Source organism: Lissotriton helveticus, chromosome 7, assembly GCF_964261635.1.
Source record: "Lissotriton helveticus chromosome 7, aLisHel1.1, whole genome shotgun sequence".
NCBI classification, from domain to species: Eukaryota; Metazoa; Chordata; class Amphibia; order Caudata; family Salamandridae; genus Lissotriton; species Lissotriton helveticus.
The window spans coordinates 1,860,691,389-1,860,714,028 of record NC_136068.1 but is presented as its reverse complement, the minus strand read 5'-3'; the positions used below and the strand labels follow the sequence as shown (position 1 = coordinate 1,860,714,028).

Genomic DNA, 22,640 nt, shown 5'->3' with positions numbered 1-22,640 from the left:
ATATCTTTTTTAGGAAGGTCATTTTCTTGAAAAAAGTTCTGTGCTTAAGAATACAACTGTCTCTATTTTAAATGCCTCTTTTTTATGAAACTCAGGAAAGCTTGTAAAGTTTAATAATGTTTTATTAAGTTGTTTAATTGTATATTATATAAATGTTAACATGTATACTGCCATTGTGCTTTTACGATTGTTTGTTTACAATCCAATAAAGCTTTCTTGATTGATTGATTTATTGATCTATTGCCATGTTTGCAGTGGCAGGCACATGTTTAACCTCTAGGAATCTAGGAGTGTAACAATCACAGAGAATGCTGACAGGATAAATACAGTGAGACGGAGGACTGCTGTAAATGAGCTGTCTCCAGTGTCAGTCGGAAAAGTGACATTTGGCTTAGGTTGTTTATTTGATGGAGTAGATGGAGATAGAGCATGACTGGTGGACTCTGAGCCGATGCAGGAAGTTGTTGGTGTGTCGGAGATGTTGTGAACAAAGCCAGAGTTCAACCTGTATGAACCCTGAAAGCAGAGAACAGAGTGGAGAGTATTAATTATCACAGAACACATACATCGACAACCAGGCATTAACAGTGGGTATACATATTGTCTTGTGTTTTACAAACTTCTAGCAGAGAGCCACACGTACAGTCTAGTGCATAGGTACTTGGTGATATTGGCTGTTTACAATTGTGGATCTTCTTAGGTAAATAGAGATATGTGTGGTTCTCTTTTGAGGCTTAAAGAGGATGTCCAGTGAAAATGTCTTAAACTCCAAGCAGACATCACCAAACACAGGGACATTTTAGAATGTCAACTCTTGGTACTGAAGGACTAAGTAAGGAGGACAGCATTTTTCTCTCGACTGGATGCCCCCTTAAAATTCATTTCACTTTATTATCCCCCAAGGCTACAACATCAAGTCATGGATCCCAAAAAGAGAAAGGCCATGATATGTTAACTGTTGAGTGTTTTTTAGTTCAGTGCCTCTTTTTTATTGACCCAGTGGAGTAATGAAACTTGAGGGCCCACCCTGTTAAGTAAATGGAGGGGGCCCAATATGCCCACCACATACCACTTTGCCCCACTGCCCAAAAATCTGGTATATTTTTAATCGAACCCGCAAACATTTAATGAAATTATTCTATATTGCCTAATTTCTTATTAGAAAGTGACATTCTTAACATATACAACTGGAAATATAAAAGTGTAAGTACTATGGGCCCGATTCACAGAACTAACTTAAGACAAAATCCTAAACTTACTACTTTTGGTATTTACAGAAGTTAGGATTTTGTCTTAAGTTAGTTCTGTGAATCGGGCCCATAGTACTTAGCCTCACATAAATAGAGATTAAAGGGCAAAATCTTACAAACTAGGGTTTATAGATACTTTAATACTTTATACCGATGTCTAATCTCCTTTAAGTATCCCTCTATCATATTCAGCCCCTTGTTTTTTACCCCCTATACTGGGGTGTATAGAATACAAGTAGGGCAAATAGCATTTTATTATTAAAAAAAAAAGGGGGAAATAATATATAAAGTCAAGATGGAAAATGTATCTGACTCAGACTCAGAAGGAAATAATGCTACAATACCTACCTTTGGTAAAGAGGATTTTTGATCTATCATCCAAAAGGAAATGAAATCCTGTTTTAGGGAGACCTTTGCCCAACTCCCCCCTTATAAAAGACCACTTCATTCCCAAGAAGAATTGTCTACTGAGTTTGTCGGTGACAAAGTGGGAGCAAAACGTACAAAGAAAAATAACAATATTTCTACCGAAATCCATTTGAGCACAGGAGGTCTTAGCACCTCTGATATTGTTGGTGGTCCTAGCACCACGAAATTCTTCGGAGGTCCTTACACCTCAAATAATAGAGTTGACTTTTATGACTCACTTCAATCGGGTGCCCCTTGCGGCCCAAAATCCTTGGATGCCCTTAGCGGCTCACTTCCTCAAAGTGCTCAAGACTGCCAGGAGGGCTCAGATGATGACGATGATATAGATCCAGACGAATACATTCTGGACTTGGATGATGGGGATGTTGGAATTTTTGATGAGGAGGACGAACACCCCTCTACATCTAAAGATACTATCTTAAATCCCTTGGGAGAAGAGATGTTGTCCCCCTTAAATCTAAAGCATCCCCGTTCCACACTATGGTCTCCCCTGGAGCATGTATCTAAATTTATAAAAAAATTGATTTGTTTCCCTCTCGAAAGAGGGACAAGGAATATTCTAAGGGCTGAGTGTTCAAGACCCTCAATCGATGAAAAAGCATGTTATGCCCCTAATATGTATCCAGAATTAATTAAATACCTCGTTAGACTTGGGCTTGACCCTAGAAAAGGTCTTGAAAAAGCCTTTAAAGGATGCCAAGATCGCCTACTGGATGTGCTTGGTCCACTAAGCAGGATTCTCGACTCCGCTGAGGAGTGTTACCTTAAAGGTACCCAACTTAATACAGATCTTATAAGAGGTTGGAGTCAAAGAGCCCTCATCCTCCTAGACAATGCCAATTCCAGCATTAACGCTGAAAGGCGTAGATTCATCCTTTTTAAACTAGACCCTAAACTTACAGATATGGCTGAGAAGGAACCATCTTCGAACCCAAAAGGCCTGCTCTTTGGTGAAGAGCTTATAAGATCCTTGGAAAAGTACGTCTCGACCTTTACTGTGCTGGATAAGGCACAAAAGAATATAAGGAGAGTATTCAGTAATAATGTTTTTGGAAGGGCCGGAAGAAGGGGCCTTTCTTCCGGCTGGTTTAACCAGAGGCCCTATCAGAGATCACGTCCTTACGGAGGAGGCGGACAACGAAATAATTATAACAACAACGGATTCTACCGTGGAAGAGAAAACAGAGCCAGAGGCGCAAGATCACGAGCTTCATTCTCGTCAAATCCTCTAAGTAAGTTCCAAGCTTTCACTTTCCCCTTCTATCCCTCCGAAGGTGGGAGGGAGACTCAGTCTTTTTTTTTTTTTAAATGGGAGGAAATAACACAAGACCCTTGGGTCCTGTCGACAGTGACAGGCTTTATGATAGATTTCATCCAAATTCCGATTCAAACTTCTCTTCCGAGGGATATTCCTATTTCAATAGAAAAAGAGAAGATAGTAGAGGAAGAGATCTACTCTATGCTCGAGAAAGGAGCGATAATAGAAGTTCCTTTAGAATCTCTAACCTTCGTAAGCTCTATGTTCCTTGTGGAGAAAAAAGGAAAAGGTTGGAGACCGGTTATACATTTGAAGGGCCTCAACAAATTTCTGGTTTACAGGCACTTCAAAATGGAAGGAATACATCTTCTAAGAGACCTTCTTCAAAAAGAAGACTGGTTAGTAACACTAGATTTGAAGGATGCCTACTTCACTATCCCTATGGCCGAAATACATCAACCTTACCTACAATTTCTCTGGAAAAATCATCTTTATCAGTTCAAGGCTCTCCCCTTCGGGCTTTCCTCCGCCCCTTGGTGCTTTACCAAGGTAATGAGAGCAGTAGCTGCTTTCCTAAGAGAACGAGGAATTCGGCTTATTGTTTACCTTGACGACATTTTGATAATGTCTCAAGACCTGACTCAAATTCTTATAGACCTGGAAATAGTCATGAATCTGTTAGAAAGTCTAGGCTTCATTGTCAACAAAGAGAAGTCTATTCTAACCCCCTCCAAATCTCTGGTGTTTTTGAGTTTTACTCTAAACACCTCAAAGTGCCTTCTTCTCTTACCTCCTTCAAAATCTCGAAGATCAAGAAAGAGATTTGTCATGTTTTAAGACAGGAGGACATCCCTTTAAGGGAATTGGCAAGACTTCTAGGTCTCTTATCTTCTTCCATTCAGGCCATCTTCCCAGGCCCTCTGAATTACCGCGCTTTGCAAAGGATAAAAGGAAGGGTGTTGAGATCCGGCCTTTGGTACGAAGACCGAATCACCCTAGATTTGGAGGCCAAAACAGAACTGAATTGGTGGTTAGAAAACCTAGAAGCTTGGAATGGGAAAGCAATTTTGTCCTGGAATCAGAAGCTTCCCTACATGGTTGGGGTGCTTGTTTCCTAGACGAGAATACAGGTGGTATTTGGTCTCAGGAGGAGTCATCTCACCACATCAATTTCCTAGAACTTATTGCGGGACTATACGCCCTTATGAGTTTCAAGCACTCAATTCAAGGGAGATCGGTTGTTCTGAAAATGGACAATGTTTCAGCAGTGGCCTACATCAATCGGTTGGGAGGTACCAAGTCTGCCGACCTTTCGAACCTAGCAAGGAAACTTTGGATGTTCTGCTTAGAACACAAAATTGCTCTCAGAGCGGAATACTACCCAGGGAAGTCAAACGCTTCAGCCGATTGGAATTCCAGATTCCTTTCGGACTACAGCGATTGGACTCATTAAATTCTTACTGGGGTCCATTCGGGATAGACCTGTTTGCGAGCCGTCTCACCTTTCAAATAGAGCGTTACTTCAGCTGGATGCCGGATCCCGGCGCACAGGCAGTGAACGCATTTCTCCAACCCTGGTCAGGGATCAATGCTTATGCCTTTCCCCCATTCGCAATGATCCAGAGAGTCTTACAGAAAGTGAGGCAGGACCAATGCTCTCTAGTCCTAATAACTCCCTTCTGGCCATCACAGGCGTGGTTCCCCACTGTTCTGGAAAGGACCTTCGAAATTCCGTTTCTCATTCCTTCCCTGAAAGATCTCCTTATGGACGTAAACGGAGATCCACACCTAATGACCCTATCCGGGAGTTTGAACCTTCTTGCCTGGAGAATGTCAGGCGATCTAACGAAGTCTCAGGACTTTCGTCAACAGCTTCTACTCTCCTCAGAGAGTCATGGGCACCGGGAACTCACTACAGATACAACAATATCTGGAAATGCTGGTTTCGTTGGTGCTTGGAGAGGGATTTGGATCCCACTCAAGCACCTATTGTTGATATAGTGAATTTTCTCGCTGAACTCTTCGACAAAGGATTGAGTTATAGATCAATCAACTGTTATAGATCCGCAATCTCTGCTGGTCATGTCCTTATTAACGGCACGTCTATTGGTAAAAATGTTATTGTCTGTAGAGTGATGAAGAACATTCGTCTAAAAAGACCCCCGAGACAAAAAAATATGACTCTCTCTGGGATGTGAATTTAATTCTAGATCTTTTCGCTTCCTGGCCGGATAATTCTTTTTTGAGCAGAAAGTTTATTTCTATTAAACTCGCAACTCTTCTTTGCCTTATCTCGTGTTGTAGTGTTTCTAACGTTAAAGCTCTGGAGATCTCTAATAGGTCTTATAATTTATTTGGAGTTAAATTTGAGATCTATAGAAGAACAAAGACCATGACTGATGCAATTTTTTATCCTCGTTTCGATCCTACTCCAAAACTTTGTGTCGTTGAATGTATGAAAGCGTATGATATGCAAATGTCTAACCTTCGTCCACTTAATGAGAATCAGCTTCTCATTTCCTTTGTTAAACCTCATAAGGCTATTTCCTCCACCTCGATTGCTAGATGGGTTAAATCTGCTATGTCCCTAGCTGGTATTGATATATCCAAATTTCAAGCTCATTCTGTTAGAGGTGCCATGGCAAGTAAGTCTCTTTGGTTCGGAGGTAAGTTGGATGATATCCTTAAAGCTGCTGACTGGTCTAATGTTAATACCTTTGCAAGACATTATTGTAAACCTATTGAACACATGTCTAATGTAGTTTTACAGAGCTACCGACATGCATAATGTAGCCTCCGTTCTTGTAATGAAATTGCGATTCTCCTATTAACATGCCTAGAGAATCTTGATTTCATTAAAGACACAGAGGCTCACATTATCCCACCCATCCAGTTCCCTGTTTGTTTGTGGATATAATATTTATACTCTGAGTGTCATTTGAATATAATGTATTTTATATTTATATTGAAATGTTATTTACTATTGTTCATTTATTTTTTCAGGATTTGTTTGTTTATGATTACCTTTTTATCTAGGATACAATTTTCATTATCTCCTTTCTTTCAGGTAATCCTTCTACTTAAACTACTTTGAATGTTTCGTCACCAAGAAGCAGTCTGGTTGACTTCTTCATTCTCGTTTGCCTTCTACTTCGAATCTTCTGAAAACTACTACATCTTCTTTCTTCGCCTGATTTGAAAGAGGCTGATGGTTGCTATGTTTTGTCTATTACTTTATCTCAGTGTTCTTATTGGAACCTTTTGTATTGTGATGCGACTGGCTTGGATCTGCAATTAAAAGTCATTGCATAATGTGAGCCTCCGTGTCTTTAATGAAATCTAGATTCTCTAGGCATGTTAATAGGAGAATCGCAATTCCTTTTTGCAATTGAGAAGTGCTGGCACTCTCCCATTAGAAGTAGTGCACCGGTGCTGAGAAGTTCAGGTACTCTTTCTTTTAGAACTGCAGTCACCAGACTGCATCTGCCCATTTAAAGCACTCATTACATGGGAATGCCATGGACTACCCATAGTGCACATCCTTGACACAAAGTAGAGCAAAGCGCAAGTTGTTTGTAACACTGTCTCCAAAAGAAATTCTGGATTACAAACTGAAGAAAACAAATGAAGATGGCTTTCTAACAGCAAATATTTTATTTTCCTTTCTTATTGTTTACTGCTTTACAGGCAAGAGACACTTCGAATGAATTAGAAACTTTTTAATGTCTCAATAATAGTAAACATAATGGGGAGTGAAGGAGAGAAGCACACAGTGTGATTCATGCTGCCCCTCTCAATCACAAGAAGTGTTAGCTATTAGGATGGTACCATGACAGAGACCGCTCTGAAAACCCCAAATTACTGGCAGGTCCCAGCAGCTCCACTGAACTAATTGTCATCATCATTAATATCAACTGTAGATAAAAAGGTTTGGAGTACATTTAAAATTTAAGGATGCCAGGCAGTGTTGTGTTCCATCATTATCACCCATTCAACCTCTGTATTCCAGTACACTGTGCTGGGCTAAAGTTATGTATTTGTGTAACTCCCAGCAGAGTGTCCAAGTTCATACAAGGTATTTTTCAGTACTTTCCTGGTAACTAAGGGTGGACACAGACATAGCCTTCGATGTGAATGATAAATGCGTATAAAATATATATGTATTCAATCATAATTTAGTCTCTGCTATAGAATAGTATATATTGTGTAGATTGACATGTAATATAGACCACGCGTGGGGCTTACTTAGTCTTATCAAGTGACTCTTTTTTTGCAGTACATGTGCGGGCTCCCGAATTAGGTATCAATACAAATCAAATTAGGGACAGATTGAATGTTGTGGAGATGAAAATAGAGAGATTGACAGGGTGCACCGAGGCACCTCTGATGTAGAAGCATAAACCTGGAGCTGTGCTTTTCATTCCAGATTGAACTGTGTGCTTTTAAATTGAGCTATGTATTCCCATACTGAACCTTCTGTTGATAGACTTGTAACTGTGCTTCCCCAGATCTGAGATGTTACATGGAACAGCTAAACAGCCATGAGCCACACACTACACCTGTTTGTGCTGATTATTAATAACAATTTCATATCGCCTCTCAACTGCCGCCCAATCCTGGTCATGTGTGCCTCCCCCACCCCTCTCCTTTCCCAGAGTTGCCAGAGACACAGAGGCTGTGAATTCCCACAAAAGCTAAGAGAAAGGGAAGAGGTAGTGAGCATGCCATGAGCTGCCAGCCACAGGCCAGTCTCTAGTTACTCTTGCACACGAGGCACTCTCCTCCTGTCTGTCTCATGACTCCTTCTGAGCTCTCCTTGTGGTTGTCTCAGGCCAGTCTCCTACATACCATAAAATGTCCTCCTGTCTTAGGACTTCTCCTGCACCATAGAAACTCCCCTCTGGTGTCTGCCACACACCTATAGGCTCAGTCTGTGGGTGCAGTTAGCAATCCCAAAAATGCACAGTTACCCCTGCAACCCCCTCTCCCACCCTTGCAGTGACTTCTCCAATAAAGCATCAAAGCCTACCCCTCACAATATCGTAAAAACTCACAAGAGCAACTCAGTTCCTGGGTACCTGAATACAGCAGCCCTCACTGCCGAGAGAAATATGTGATATAGTCTACTAATAATACTGTACTCACACCATGCAGCTTTGGTGGGTGATGCAGACCACCGGTGCTGTGTCAATTATGAACCCACTGTAACCACATGTGCAGTTCACATAGTGCATTACCACACCATACAATACAGTCACACCTGCCTTGCCCCACCCTTTTCCTCATCCTAGACCATGCAGCGGCATGAGTCATGTGAAGATGCAATGCACAGACCCAGGAAACCAGTGTGCATGAGCAACAGTGTATAAAACTAACTAGTCCCAGGGCCAGACCCGGTCGGTGTACTGTGCTGAGGGGGCCTCTGGAGCTCGGGCCCCCCGCACCACGGGGGCTGCACAGACCTATGTTACACCACTGTTCTGGCCTCTTCTAGGATTCCAGAAGCATGACATCTTACAAGTGCTCTCCCAATTCTACACCAAATAGATTTGTTTCTCTAATGCATCATGGTTCCTTCAGTTTTAGAAATATGGAGGCTATGTCACAATCCATAATGAGTTACATTTGGAGGTTGGGGTCTTCTATACACTCAAAGCAATATATTTCTGGGTTTAACAGGACATGAGTGAAGTCTGAAGAAGAGGGCAGTCAAATCAAAAAATTAACTCTAGTACTGAAAATGTCATAGCCCTTAAAACATTTTAGATATCATGGGAAAAAGAACAACAGCCTTGGATTATATTGTGTGTCAATCTCCTAATGATCACGTCACATCCTGGATGCTTAATTATACCAAGGCTTTTCTGTTTTCAGTTTCTATTCTTGGTAGATTCTTGTGTTTTTTTTCAGTGTTTTCAAGTGATTTCAATACCTTAAAAAAACTGTGGTTATCAGTGGTTATACATTTTTGCGCCATTAAAATCAACAGAAACAGTGTTTTTCCGGTGTTTTTGGAAAGTTTTGCTTTTATTATTGCTTGCTGTCCGCACTGATTGTGCATGGGATATAGACAGTGTACGTACAGTGTATATGAGGTCCAAATAAATATTTGCAAATCAAACTTATTGCAGTACACCAGTGAGTCTTTTTCATGTGCGCTCACTCTTTCCTTCCCATGAAAAACCTTTCCAGTGAAAAAGCCCTCTCAACATTGGTACTTGAGATGGGCAACTCCAAAACAGCCAATACACAATTTGCTAACTCTGGCCACTGACATAGCTTACCATGCCAATACTGGCGCACTTGAAGATTGCGATTCTCTGGGCAGGTTCTGCAACATTTGCGTTGTATGCCCTCAGAGTTATTGAAGTGGTAAAAAATGAAGCAGCACTTTTGAAACTACAGAGAATTCTACTTTCTGGAAGGGATCTAAGGGCCAGATGTAGGTAAATTTTATTTTACCACCTCTTAAATACCGCATCATACCGACTCGGTATTTCAGAGGTGGTAAAACAAAAGTACCGAGATGTAGGTAAATGCAGATGTGCAATTACCGAATCGGAAACAGTCGGTATTTTCCGATGCGGTAAATACCGACCAGTTAATGCCCATTCATTCCTATGGGCTTTGAAGCCCATAGGATTGATTGGGCATTTACCGGTCGGTATTTACCGCATCGGAAAATACCGACTGTCACAAGGGTGCAGGGGGTGTCACTTTGACACCCTCTGGCACCCCCAAAAGAGGCTCGGGTGCCATGTGGCAGGCATACCTGCCCTAAGGGCAGGTCTGCCTGTCATATGGCATAGGTGTGCATGCACACATGTGCATGCACACCAGAATCGGTATTTTACCATCAAATAGTATTTGATGGTAAAATACCGATTTTGTAATGCTTGTGGGACTCAGAAGAGTCCCACCTACATAACAATTTTCCGTAATCCGTAATGATACCGACTCGGTATTTTACATAATCGGTAAATTTACTTATCGGTAAATTTACCGAGTCTGTAAAATACAGGGCCCTACATATCAAATTGCTTTTACCGGTCGGTAACGGCCGAATTCGGCCGTTACCACCCGGTAAACGCCTACCTACATCTGGCCCTACAACTTGTAAGAGTGCCACAGTGAGGTTTCATTGACTTCAAATGCCATGGCTGGTGAAGGGACATTTCTATACATCATTGCAAGCCATTTCTCATACATTGTAAAATAAATGTTCCTGAATTGATCTTCAACATTGCCTTGCATACCAAGTGGGAGGCACTCTAACATGGAACATGTTGCAGTTCCAAAGTTACTAAAGGTGTCACCTAGCCTACTCTCAAGGAGATGTTTCACATATACACCAATGACGCTGAACACTTGGCAGACAAGGGTTTTTTCAGACGACCTTAGTTTTTTATTATGTCCACTAGAGCAGTTATGTTTAAATATCCTTCACAGTTACAATTTTGGACACCTTTTCACAAAATGTTTTTAAGGCAATTTGAAGAGTTTACACAAAGCAAACATTGCCTATAATACATTGAAGTAAGGAACAGGTGTGATAGTCGACGGCTCGGTATAATTATGTCTGTGTCCCTTAGACCATCCTCAGGACGTTGAATATGTTGATTAAAAAAAAGACCCTTCACATTAAGTAGGGATTCTATCTGGTATTTCAGAACCACAGTATTTTGGATGACAACAGTTCGTTGATTCCAGCATATAGTACTGTATTTCAATGTGAAAGTCACTCTCACCTGCTCTCACATGGATAATATAGCATTCACGGCACGTCGGACTGAGAACCATCAGCTAAGTGACACAGTGGGACAACTCTTTCTTTGATGCCACATTAAGCACAAAATGAGAAATATTTGCATTTTAGTTCCGGCTCATATCAAAACAGTGCACCAGAATGGACTAAAACGTTAATAGAATGCTTCATTAACTGTGAATATTGTAAAGAAGCTTTCAGCATACCATTTAACAAGTGGTAAGGATCTCTTACAGGGAAGCACTTCTGCTCAGGTATCGATTTTGTCAGGTCATCACACAACTTTTTCAGATACGTAGCTAAATCAACTCAAATACAAACAAAATCACTCCAATCCTTGTTGAACTTGGAAAGAACCTCATAGCAGCAGCCTTCCAAGTGACACTGCGTTCCACGCTGGTGTCATGTTTTTACCACTATCCCATATGCTTGGTGATAGCACTCTTTTATACTTGTCACTATACCTTGCATTGAATGTTTAAAGCCGGAGGTGTTGACAATTCACTTACTATCAATACTGACTCACTAGAAACAAGGGGCTGATGTATCAAGGGTTTTACCCATTTTCTGTGGGTAAATGTGATAGCACATATTGGGAAAGATTCTTATGAAACCAGACATTTTACCTATCAGTGAAAGACTCAAAAGCGGCCAAAATATAATTTTTTTTTATATTTCCTGATTCTCTACAGTTTATAAAATAATTGAACAAGACCTAAAACATGCTTCTTTAGACCAAGGACCATAACATCTGAAAAAATAAAAAGGAAGAAGGAACAATATTTTAGTGACATCCCTAAACAACAAAACTCAAGCAGAATAAAGTTAGCCCAGTCTTTCTTGCTGCTAGCTTGTATAACAAAGTTATATTGTATTGAAATGAAGCTTTTACTTTCTTTGAATGGCATTTATTTTGTGGTTGTGAGGTGTTTTTTCAGTGTTTATATGTTTACACTGGTGGGGGCTATTTCCCTTTTGGTGGGGTTTTCTCAGTTTAAACCTAAAACCGGACAGCCTAATTATAACCCATCTTTAGTGTATTGTCAGATTGTATGAACAAACTCATCATAGAATTTAAATTTTTAACAGAAAACTATTAGGATGTTTTAATCCTTTATAACCAACATTATGTTTGGGGCACAAAAGTAAGGGCCTTTGTATTGTTGGGAGGGCACCCACCCAGGAGCAGTGGTGTGCCCCTTGACCACCTTCAAGTCCCTACTAATGCCAGAAAAATTGCACCACAAGTCTCTGGGTGACACCAGGAAAGTTGAATTATATATAAAGCTTTATGTGATTGACATTGTGGTATGCTCAATTTGTGCATGGAACCCATTGAGCTTTTGGGGTCTTCCGTAGATGCTAGATGAGCTGGTTTAATAGCATATATAAGAGGTTTCATTTACAAAGCTTATTATTTTCTTGTTTATTATTGGATTTATGAGTATATAGGCCGAGGAGTGAAAATTGAAGTTCAAAATGTATGACTATTGATTGAAGGTTTGGCCATGATTACCTGTGAAATGTTTATATCCTTCTATGAAATCTTTGGTGGCACTCTGTGACAAAGCCAGCAGGCCTTTACAAAGCTGTCTTTATCACAGAATGCATTTAGAAGTCCTTTACCATGCAAAGCCTTTACCGTACATACCTTACCTTTACTGCACATATTGCGTATGCCTTTTCCAGGCATGCCTTTACCACACACGGTAAGTATATTTAAAGTAAGTATGTGCGCATATATATGCGGTAACCAGTAGGTAGTTATAGGTAGGACCTTTTTTCTATAGGAAAAGCATTTTTTCTTTTGTCAATATCTTTGCCATTGTTTTACGAATCTTCGTGAAATATTCCAAACTAATATGCCACTTAGTTTGGCTACTTTGTGGAAAGTTTCGTGGTGATTCATCAAGCAGGAGCGGAGAAAAAAGGGGGTCCCACAACCCGGTGGCAGCTGGTTCGCGGCTGCAGCGGTGCTCATGGGCTCACTTTAATTTTAACTTGCTGAAATTTTAAAAACTGTTATTCTTGTGACATTCTTACCTGGCTGCTGCTCCTCAAATTACATCTGCCGCTCCCCTAGCCCCGGTCTGGCACGGCTGAGTGCCGCTTGATCCGGAGGGCTGACGGGGTTGCGGCCGCCATCTTGAGGGGGGCAGACCAGTCCCTAGGGTAGCGCTCCAGCTTACCCGCTCCTAGGCTTTAAAAGTGTAGCCCCATGCGCACGCGCAGCGGACTTGCAGAACCCCGTGGCAGCTGGTTCGCGGCTGCAGCGGTGCTCGTAGGCTCACTTTAATTTTAACTTGCTGAAATTTTAAAAACTGTTATTCTTGTGACATTCTTACCTGGCTGCTGCTCCTCAAATTACATCTGCCGCTCCCCTAGCCCCGGTCCGGCACGGCTGAGTGCTGCTTGAAGCGGAGGGCTGACGGGGTTGCGGCCGCCATCTTGAGGGGGCAGACCAGTCCCTAGGGTAGCGCTCCAGCTTACGCGCTCCTAGGCTTTAAAAGCGTAACCCCATGCGCACGCGACGCGGACTTGCAGAACCGGGTGGCAGCTGGTTCGCGGCTGCAGCGGTGCTCGTGGGCTCACTTTAATTTTAACTTGCTCAAATTTTAAAAACTGTTATTCTTGTGACATTCTTACCTGGCTGCTGCTCCTCAAATTACATCTGCCACTCCCCTAGCCCCGGTCTGGCACGGCTGAGTGCCGCTTGATCCGAAGGGCTGACGGGGTTGCGGCCGCCATCTTGAGGGGCAGACCAGTCCCTAGGGTAGCGCTCCAGCTTACGCGCTCCTAGGCTTTAAAAGCGTAGCCCCATGCGCACGCGCAGCGGGCGCGCCAAAGGCAAGCCCATCTGCGCCCGTCCGCGGCCGGCCGGGGCTAGGGGCACCTTACTATGCCCAAATTTTATCATACTCCTCAGACGAGCTCCTTGCCCATCAAAACTACGGTGTCCTTAATGCTACCTCTGTGTCCACTATACTTGGCCTTGCTAGATCCCACTTGCTCCCCCCATGGTCCTAACCCGCCCTCCTATCCCTTCCCTGCCTAATCATCCCCTGGAACCGGTTAAGACTTCTAGTTCAGGAGCCATCATTTCGGCTGCTCTATTAAACACCAGATCAGCTGTGAAGCACCAACTAGAACTCTTTGATTTCTTAGACAGCCACAAACCTGATTTGTTATTTCTAACGGAAACCTGGTTTTGTCCCGATTCCCTCCCCAATATTCTTGCACTACTTCCCTCTACTTACTATGCACTACGGGCGGATCGACCATCGGGCAGGGCAGGTGGAGGGGTCGCTTTGATCGTCCGTTCGGACTTTCATTTTCAAACCCTCTCCTGCCCGGCCATTAAGGGAACCGAATGTTTAGTGATTCGGTCTGCGTCTTTCCAAACCCCTGTAACTTGTGTTCTTGTCTACCGCCCCCCGGCTCTACCCCTCATTTTTTAGTTGAATTCGAGGAGCTGTTGGCCACATTAATAGTCAACAATTCCTCTGTATTAATCTTTGGTGACTTTAATTTTTGGCCCTTAGACCCGGCAGAAGACACAGCATCTAGGAATTTTACAGATTCCCTTCTTAGCCTAAATTTCACCCCTCATCTATACGCACCCACTCATTGCAAGGGCCATATGTTAGATCAAATTTGGTCTCTGAACATCCCAGTTTCCCCCCCCCACCATTACCCCTTGTTTGTGGTCAGACCACTTCCTAATTTAGTTTACCCTAAACTTGCACCGTCCCAAACGCCCAGCTCTTCCTAAGAACATCTGGGCTCGCAATTGGAGCAAGGCTGACATTCCTGCCTTGTGTTCCTCTTTGCAAAACTCCCATCCATTTCTGGAGGAACTCTCTCCATCATCGCAGGTCGATACGATTAATGCCTGGTTATCCAGGTCCTACAACCAGGCTGCGTTGCTGTGAAGCGCGCCCACAATGTTAACCATTGGTTTTCTGCTGAACTTAAAGGCAAGAAGCTTGCTGCTCGCCAGGCCGAACGCGCATGGAGCGCTCCTATTGTCCTACTCTAAAAACCCAGTACTCACTCTTGCTTAATGTATATAAAAAGGCTATTTTATCAGCTAAGACTGACTATTTCTCTGAGAAAATACTCTCAGCGGGAAATCAGTCTAGAGAAATTTTCTCTACCGTACATGAGCTGGCACTCTCAGACAGAACTACATTAAAACCTCTGCCCTCCCAAGCTCTCTGCGACTCTTTGAACAATTTCTTCGTGGAGAAAATAGAAGCTATCAAAGCCAACATACCTCCCCCTCCTCCCCTCCCCCCGGTCACGGACCCCTCCCCCAACCGGCTTCATATGGACCATATTCCTCTGCTGACTGAAGAATCACTGTCTTTTCTGGCAGCGAAAGTTAAATCCGGCTCCCCCTCAGACATCTGTCCAGCACCCATTCTGAAAGAAATCTTCGGAGCCTGCCCGGCCCCCCCTTTGACATTCTTAAATGATTCCTTGGTGATGGGTGTAGTTCCTAAACTTCACAAATCAGCCATAATCATCCCCCTCTTAAAAAAAACCCGGTGCTGACCCTACCTCCCCAACGAACTACCGACCAATTTCCCTTCTCCCTTACTTGGGAAAAATCCTGGAGTGCCACGTCGCCACTGTCCTCAGCTCTTTTATGGAGGATAGTGGCTACCTGGCCCCTCGTCAGGCCGGATTCCGCCCCCGCCACTCTACTGAGAGGGTGGTGGTCTCAGTCCTGGATAGTTTAAGGGAAGGAATGGACAAAGGCCAACCTCAGGCTTTGGTCCTCCTTGATTTGTCCGCTGCTTTTGACACGGTTGACCACTCCATCCTCCTTTCCCGTGTCAGGGCAGCGGGCATCAGGGGGTCCCCCCTGACTTGGCTAAACTCCTTCTTGAGGGACCGAACCCAGGCCGTCCATCTTGATGGGTTTTCTTCTTCTCCACTTAAGATGCACTGTGGTGTTCCCCAGGGTTCCTCCCTATCCCCTCTTTTATTCAATCTCTACATTTTTCCTCTCATTTCTGCTCTTCAACAGCTGGAGGTCACCGTTTTCAACTATGCGGATGACCTTCAGTTGATTTTCCATCTTTCCAACTCTCCCAAATCTATTTCTAATTTTCAGGTAGTTATGATTTTTATCAGGGACTGGATGAACTTTAACCATCTTAAACTCAACCCAGACAAGACCGAGTTGGTCTTGACTGGTGGAGCATCCATGTTTCTTCCATGTTTTGGCCCCCTGCACTTAGTTCCCCCCCCCTTACCTTCATATTCTGTTAAGACACTTGGGATTACGTTAAACTGTAATTTAACTCTGCACTCCCAGATCAGCACGGTGGTGTTTTCCTGTTTCTTTACTCTTCGCACTATTAGGAAAATTTCAAGATTCTTTTCAGTTCCCGCTCTTAAACTCATCATGATGGCTATGGTTCTGTCCCGGCTGGACTACGGTAACATCCTCTATAATGGCGTCCCAGCTTATGCTCTTCGACGCCTACAACTGGTACAGAACCAAGCGGCACGCCTTATCTTTGGCCTCCCTAAATTCCACCATGCCACCGCCATACTTAAGAACTTGCACTGGCTACCCACTAGGGAGAGGGCTCTTTTTAAACTGGGTTGCACTGTGTTTCAGGCTCGAGCAGGAACCAACCCAGCCTTTATAAATTCGTCAATTTCCAGGTACACACCTGCCAGAGAGTTCCGCTCCTCTTCCCAATCCCTCCTCTCTGTCCCACGCTTCAGGAAAATGAGGATTGGGGGGGCGAAGTTCGCGGTTCTTGGCCATACTCTCTGGAACTCTCTTCCCCCTAATGTTCGCTCCATCTCTCTCTACCAAGACTTCCGTAAATCATTAAAAACTTCTGCAAGCCTTCCCTGCCTAGCCCCTTCCAAGTTGCCATCCGAGGTTTTAAACAGTCTTAGCGCCATGAAACCGTCTGGTAAAAGTGCGCTTTACAAGTGTTTTTAAATTCAAATTTTAAATTCAAATGTTAAATTTCATAGGAAACTGTTGACCCAGCTACAGCCCGAACTGCTGACGGAATTACAACAAATTTGGCCGAAAGGTAGCTCTTGGTCCAGAGAGCACTCTTTTTGTTAAATGATGTAAATCCGTTCCATAGAACCTGAGAAATGTAAAGATTTTCTCAAATATGCAACTGGGGAGTCAGAGGATCCACAAATCTTCCCGATCTCATTGCTGAGATCTGAGTGGCTGCCAACACTTCAAACCAGAAAGCTTTGGCAGCCATCTTGTGAATTGGCTGAACTGAGTCACATGCAAAAACCTTCGAAAACAAGAAAAGGGGGCAGCATAGAAACACACTGACTCCCTAGGCCTGTTCAGGGGGTCGTAAAGGGACCTCCAGGGCTCATAAAAGCATTTTTTTTTAAATGGTGGGATTCGCAGTGGGTCCACGAATCCGGCAGACACTTTAAAAAAAGATGCATTTTACTCACTTTAGGCTTCTGAGTGGGCCAGGTCCAGGGGAAAATTATAAAATAAGATGCAGGTGCCTGCGTGGGCCCTTGCAGCCCTTGGGACCACCACCTCCCCGGGGCTAATACTTTAAAGTGCAGGGCATGCTGCCACCTGCAGCCCCGGGGACCACCACTTCCATGGGGCTATTTTAAAAATGGAAGGTGGTCGCACGGCTTGCCTCCTGGAGCCATGAGTAGCTCTGTGGACTCCCACCCCCCCAGAGCCAACTCAAGAAATGTCCCGGGGTGCCCACTCCTGAGATATTGCAGTTTACTATGGGATGGCACCATCCAATAGCAAACAAGTGGGCTTGAGTTGACCAAGCGGGAGCACTTTCTTTATGCTTGGTCAAAGCGAGCACACTTTGCTTTTTACCACGAGAGCGCTGCATCTTAGCAGCTCCCTGGGGGTAAAAAGCAATGACGGCTCCTGCAGGAAGCAGTAATCGGCTGGGGCAATGAAACCAGGGCGCCCGCTGCCAGCAATGGATGTGCATTTAAAACACTTATATTTTGAAAACCTTTTGCTGATTCAAACAAATTAACTTTATTAATGTTTGTTCACAAGGCATTGCTGGTAAAGAGGATCGTGCCTTTAAGAACAAGTTAAATAAAAGCGGCAGTAGTTCTTCTATGTCATTGTAACAAGCAATACCTGTGGACATTATTTAAATGTGCTGATGATATTGTGCACTTTCAGGCTGCCAAAGACTGCAAGGACATCCAAAATGCATTCCTGTATTTTTAAGCAAGTGCTGCCCAATAAAACATAGCATTTTTCATATATCTTGAGTGCAGGCACCTTCTGGATTTAGAGTGGAGTGTTTTGTGTACATATATATATATATATATATATATATTCACTGAAAAAAACATAGGTTTCAGGCACGTTATAGTTAGTAATTAACATTTAAAAACCTTTGAAATTCACTGAAAAAACCATAGGTTTCAGGAACGTTATAGTTAGTTGGACATTCTTCTCATACAAAACCATAGAAATTCCCCCATTATAGTTAGTTCACTAGTCAATGCCACGTAGCCTTCTTGGATAGTAATGAATGACAACCATTGTGGTCGCACTTTTCACCTGTGAGAATAACTTCTGTATGCTCTTTAAGACAGCGATAGGTAAATGGGAGAAACCACTGATCGTGAATAAACGCTGTACCTTATATAATCACATACAACATGACCAACAACATGTACGTTGTGGGGGCATGGAAGTAACAGGACGTAGACTGGGTCGCGGTAAATATGGCTTTATTTTCTTTAGCACATGTTTCTGCCCGCTTGTTAGTCTTTCAGCGGCAAACTGTTCTGGGTCCGTGATGGCGGGTAGCACTTGGAACCTGTGGAGTCTTCTTTGGACCTTGCTTCTCTGTGAGGACACTGTCAGCTCCCGAGTTGACCTACCAAGGTTAGTGGTGCTGTCTGGATTTCTGTATCTAAGGGACCGGGTGTGAGGATTCCTACAGTACCCGTGCTCTACTACTCGCTCTGCCGGTATGTGAGGAGGTGAGGTGGCAGGTTATGTGTAGGGGTTGTTAGGAAGTTAGGAAGGGTTGGTTGTGTGAATCGTAGCGGCGTTATACTCGCATCATGGGTGTCCCCGCCTCCCTGCCCAACCCGAGAGACGCTCTTGTACCTGGTGAAGCCACGCTCTCCCTTGAGCGTGGCTCGGGGATGAGTGGGGACGTTGGCCTCCTGGCTCTCCTCCTGCCATCTCGGTCTCTTCTTCTCCGCTCTCCTTCAGTCTGCAAACGCTGTCTCTCCTGGCTACTCTTGCGCCTCTGCTCTCTTCCTCCTCTTCGGCATTGGTGATGTCTCACGCCATCCACTGGGCTTCCGTGTTTTTCACCAATGGCTCCTTGCTGACGTTTGTTAGGGGCGTTGCTTCTTCACAGTAGTATGCGCAGTTAAAGGCTCCCTGCTCCTTTTCTCCGTTATCACAGTCCCAATTCCAGCTCTCTTGTTGGAGGGAAGGAAAGAGAGACGGTGACAGGGGTGATACAGACCACCAGTCCTCTTCCGCAATCATCTTAGGTGTGGATGCCCCGTCACATACACCTAGCAGACACAATGACACTACATACTGTGGGGACCATGGCTAGCCATGTACACAAGGCAAACATGGCATGGCACCTCTGCCACACAATGCGGAATGCCCCGAAAGATGGGAGCAAAGTAGGTGCGAAGGTGGCAAGTATTTCTCGATAAAAGTATACAATGCAAAGTTTTGAGGGGATGTGCCAGACAGACTTGAGTATGCAGAGCACAGACATGTACATGTCAACATACACTGATGGTCTATTGAGTGATGTGGACAGTGGACGCAGTCATGGTGTCAAAATTAAAATGAGTGTGATTTCCCAAAAATTCTTGGGAGAAAGCCTCACCTCTGGCCACTGCTCAGGGTTGGAGGCCCCGCTCTGTCTGTCGGTACCCCTGGACTGATCCTGAGCCGAGGGGGAGGAATTTTTGGGAAAGAATCCTAAATATTTTATGAAACAGACATCCCCCGTCTGGAAAATCCAATGTACGGTAGGATTTTTGGTATCATTTATTTGTGTTAATTTTTGCTTTTTTCACTAAGCTTAGGTTAAGCTTCATTGCAGTAGCGTTCAAGAGGTCCTGACGAAAGCCCTGTAGGCTTAGCTTTCCTACAATGGCTGAAACATGTTGACCAAATACCATCCTTAATAGACAGTTATTGTGTCAAACTGTCTCACACTCATTTTAATTTTGACACCATGATTTTCCCTAATAAAGTTTTCCTTAAATCATGGTAGCCAATTTTACATTTCACTTTTTGATTCTTTTTGCACACATTTTTTTTCACTGCAATTTAACATCCCACACCATTCCAAACTGATTTGATTTTTGGTATGATCCATCACTGGTGGTTCCTTGGGTTTGGAGAAGCACATAATTCCAACAGGTGTGTGGCTCCCTAACCGGACCAACTTTGGTTCTATCCCAGATGATGAAGCTCTGCCGTATGGGTGGGCTGATGGGATTCATTCCCTTTTGTTGTACACACTTTACAGGTAGACACAGAGTCTGTCACATTTTTCTTTGCCCCCATAAGTTGTACAGACCATTGACAGTCCTTTTGTGTTGTTATACTGTGAAAAAGGGGTCTGGCTGTCCTTTGGTATTTAAATAATTTTCCCCTTAGACCCTCCACCAACCTTGTTTTTGACGTCCTGTAGGAAAAGACATTGCTCCAGTTCGCTCTATCTGCATCACACATACGCATCATTGCAGGCTCCGCACTTGTTTTTTTTGTTTTGCATATTGCAAACTGTGTAGCTTAAGTCAATGCCAAGTGGCTGTGGGCCCTTGCTGACTGCTCTCTCTGACCTACACTGCAGACAGCAGTGTTCACAATTGAGATCGAGTCGCTATTGTAGATGACTCAGTCCTGTAGGGAAAGACATTGATCCAGTGCGCTCTGTCTGCACCATGCAGAGGAATCATTCCAGGCTGTGCACATGCTTTTTTGTTGCTTCACGTATTGCAAACTGTGGAGCTCAAGTCAATGCCATGTGGCTGTGGGCCCTTGCTGACTGCTTTGTCTGGCCTACACTGCAGTCAGCAGTGTTCACAATTCAGATCGAGTCGCTATTGCAGATGATGCAATGTTGATGGCAACAAATATTGCTCCTAGTACGGCCCACCCGCAGCACGCATCATCGCTGGCTCTGCACATGCTGAATGCTTTTGATGTGGCTATGTGAGTGCACTAGAACTGAGGGAGCATTTATGATATAATCTTTGTGTGCATTATTTCAGATCTATTAATTGTGTCTCAGTATACCACAAGTTGTGGTTCTTTTACGATAGAATTTGTTTGGTATTATTTCACATCTACTGTCCCTAACTTACTGCAGCACAAATTATTGATTCGGTTAATATTGAATGTCTGTGTGTGATCCAATGATTACTGTTGTAGTTGATGCTAGCAGCAACCATTCCCTGAAGGCTGGTTTACACAACTCCACAGGCATCCATCACAGACGTCACTGGATATGTGACCCTGGTAATAAAAAGGAGCAGAGCGCACATGCCTGTAAACACTTCCACTATCTGTGTCCGTGTATTCATTATCTATGTATGATACTGCCTCTGGGCTGTACTACATTATGTTGTGCTGTGGACAGCGTATGCAACCATGTTACCTCTGGTATTGGAGAAAATCTCGGTTGTGTAACTTTTAGGTGTATGGCTATCACAGGTGGAAGGCTACTGAACAGACCATGAATATTGATGAAGATGATGGTTGCATGTTGTGTGTAGTGTAAGATATGTGTATAATGCAAAAAGTTTAGAAAAAAGCTCTATAAGCAGAAGAGGTGTGTTCAATCAAATGCAGTAGAGATATTGACTAAAATGGGTGGCATTTTTGAACTGTCACAATGGGAAATGGTATGAACTAATGAAATGCTTTTTTTTATGGTCACATGGCAATCGTGCACCCAGTGCACAATGAGACCGCACCGGATGTGTTTTTGAGAAAATATATTTACCATAATATAAGTTTATTACAGTTAGACATATATAAATGTTTAAAATATTTTTGATTATCGCTTGCTCTCATATACGCTTTAGTTTTGAGACAAAAGAAAAATGAAGGAATGGCGTATGCGGCGCGAAACCCTACGTCTATGACATAACACAGGGCGTGGCAGTGTGTACTCATCGCATTTGCAACGCGCAGCGGGCATGAACCCATACATACATGACGTAACGTGGGGCTTGGTAGTACGTACCCATCGCATAACAAAGTAGCAGCTGCCGTGACCTCATACGTATGTGTTGTTACGCGGGACGAGGTGCCACAAACCCGTTGGATACGAAATGCGCATCATTTAAATGTGATGGATAGGACTTACGTGCTGATCGAGCTTGGTAGACTACCGGTACGGGACTGCAGTTTTCTCAACAAAAACACATTTTTATATACATATTTTGTGGGGAAGATATATTAGATTACATAATTCTTAAAGTTTAAAAAAAGGAGAATAGAGTTGCAAAATATTAGAAAAATAAAGGTTTTATACATATTAAAACATTAAATTAACATTTAAAAAACCTTTGAAATTCACTGAAAAAACCATAGGTTTTACAGACGTTATAGTTAGGAATTAGCATTTACAAAACCTTAGAAATTCACTGAAAAAACCATAGGTTTAAGGGAGTTTATAGTTAGTTGGACATTTGACTCATATAAAACCAGAGAAATTCGCCAGTTATAGTTAGTTGAGCACTGCTGATGACGTCACATATTACATCACTCATGACATGGTCAGTGACATCACTGATGACATCACTGATGACATCATCCGCATGATAATCTGATGCACATACTGATGCTCTAATATAAACCTTGATACACCCACTCTAAAATACAGACTACTATTTTTGAAATCATACACACAACAATGCCAGATAT

At 43.2% G+C, this 22,640-nt stretch overlaps 1 protein-coding gene across 1 annotated transcript in view; it reads right to left on the bottom strand.

Moving 5' to 3' along the window:
* Positions 1-276: 276 nt before the first annotated feature.
* Positions 277-22,640, bottom strand: part of LOC144769766 (putative DBH-like monooxygenase protein 2) — a 611,053-nt gene continuing 588,689 nt past the window's right edge. Inside the window, exon 13 of the mRNA XM_078653944.1 lies at positions 277-516. Within this exon, the coding sequence (XP_078510070.1) occupies positions 277-516 (240 nt within the window). The remainder of the gene's footprint in view (positions 517-22,640) is intronic.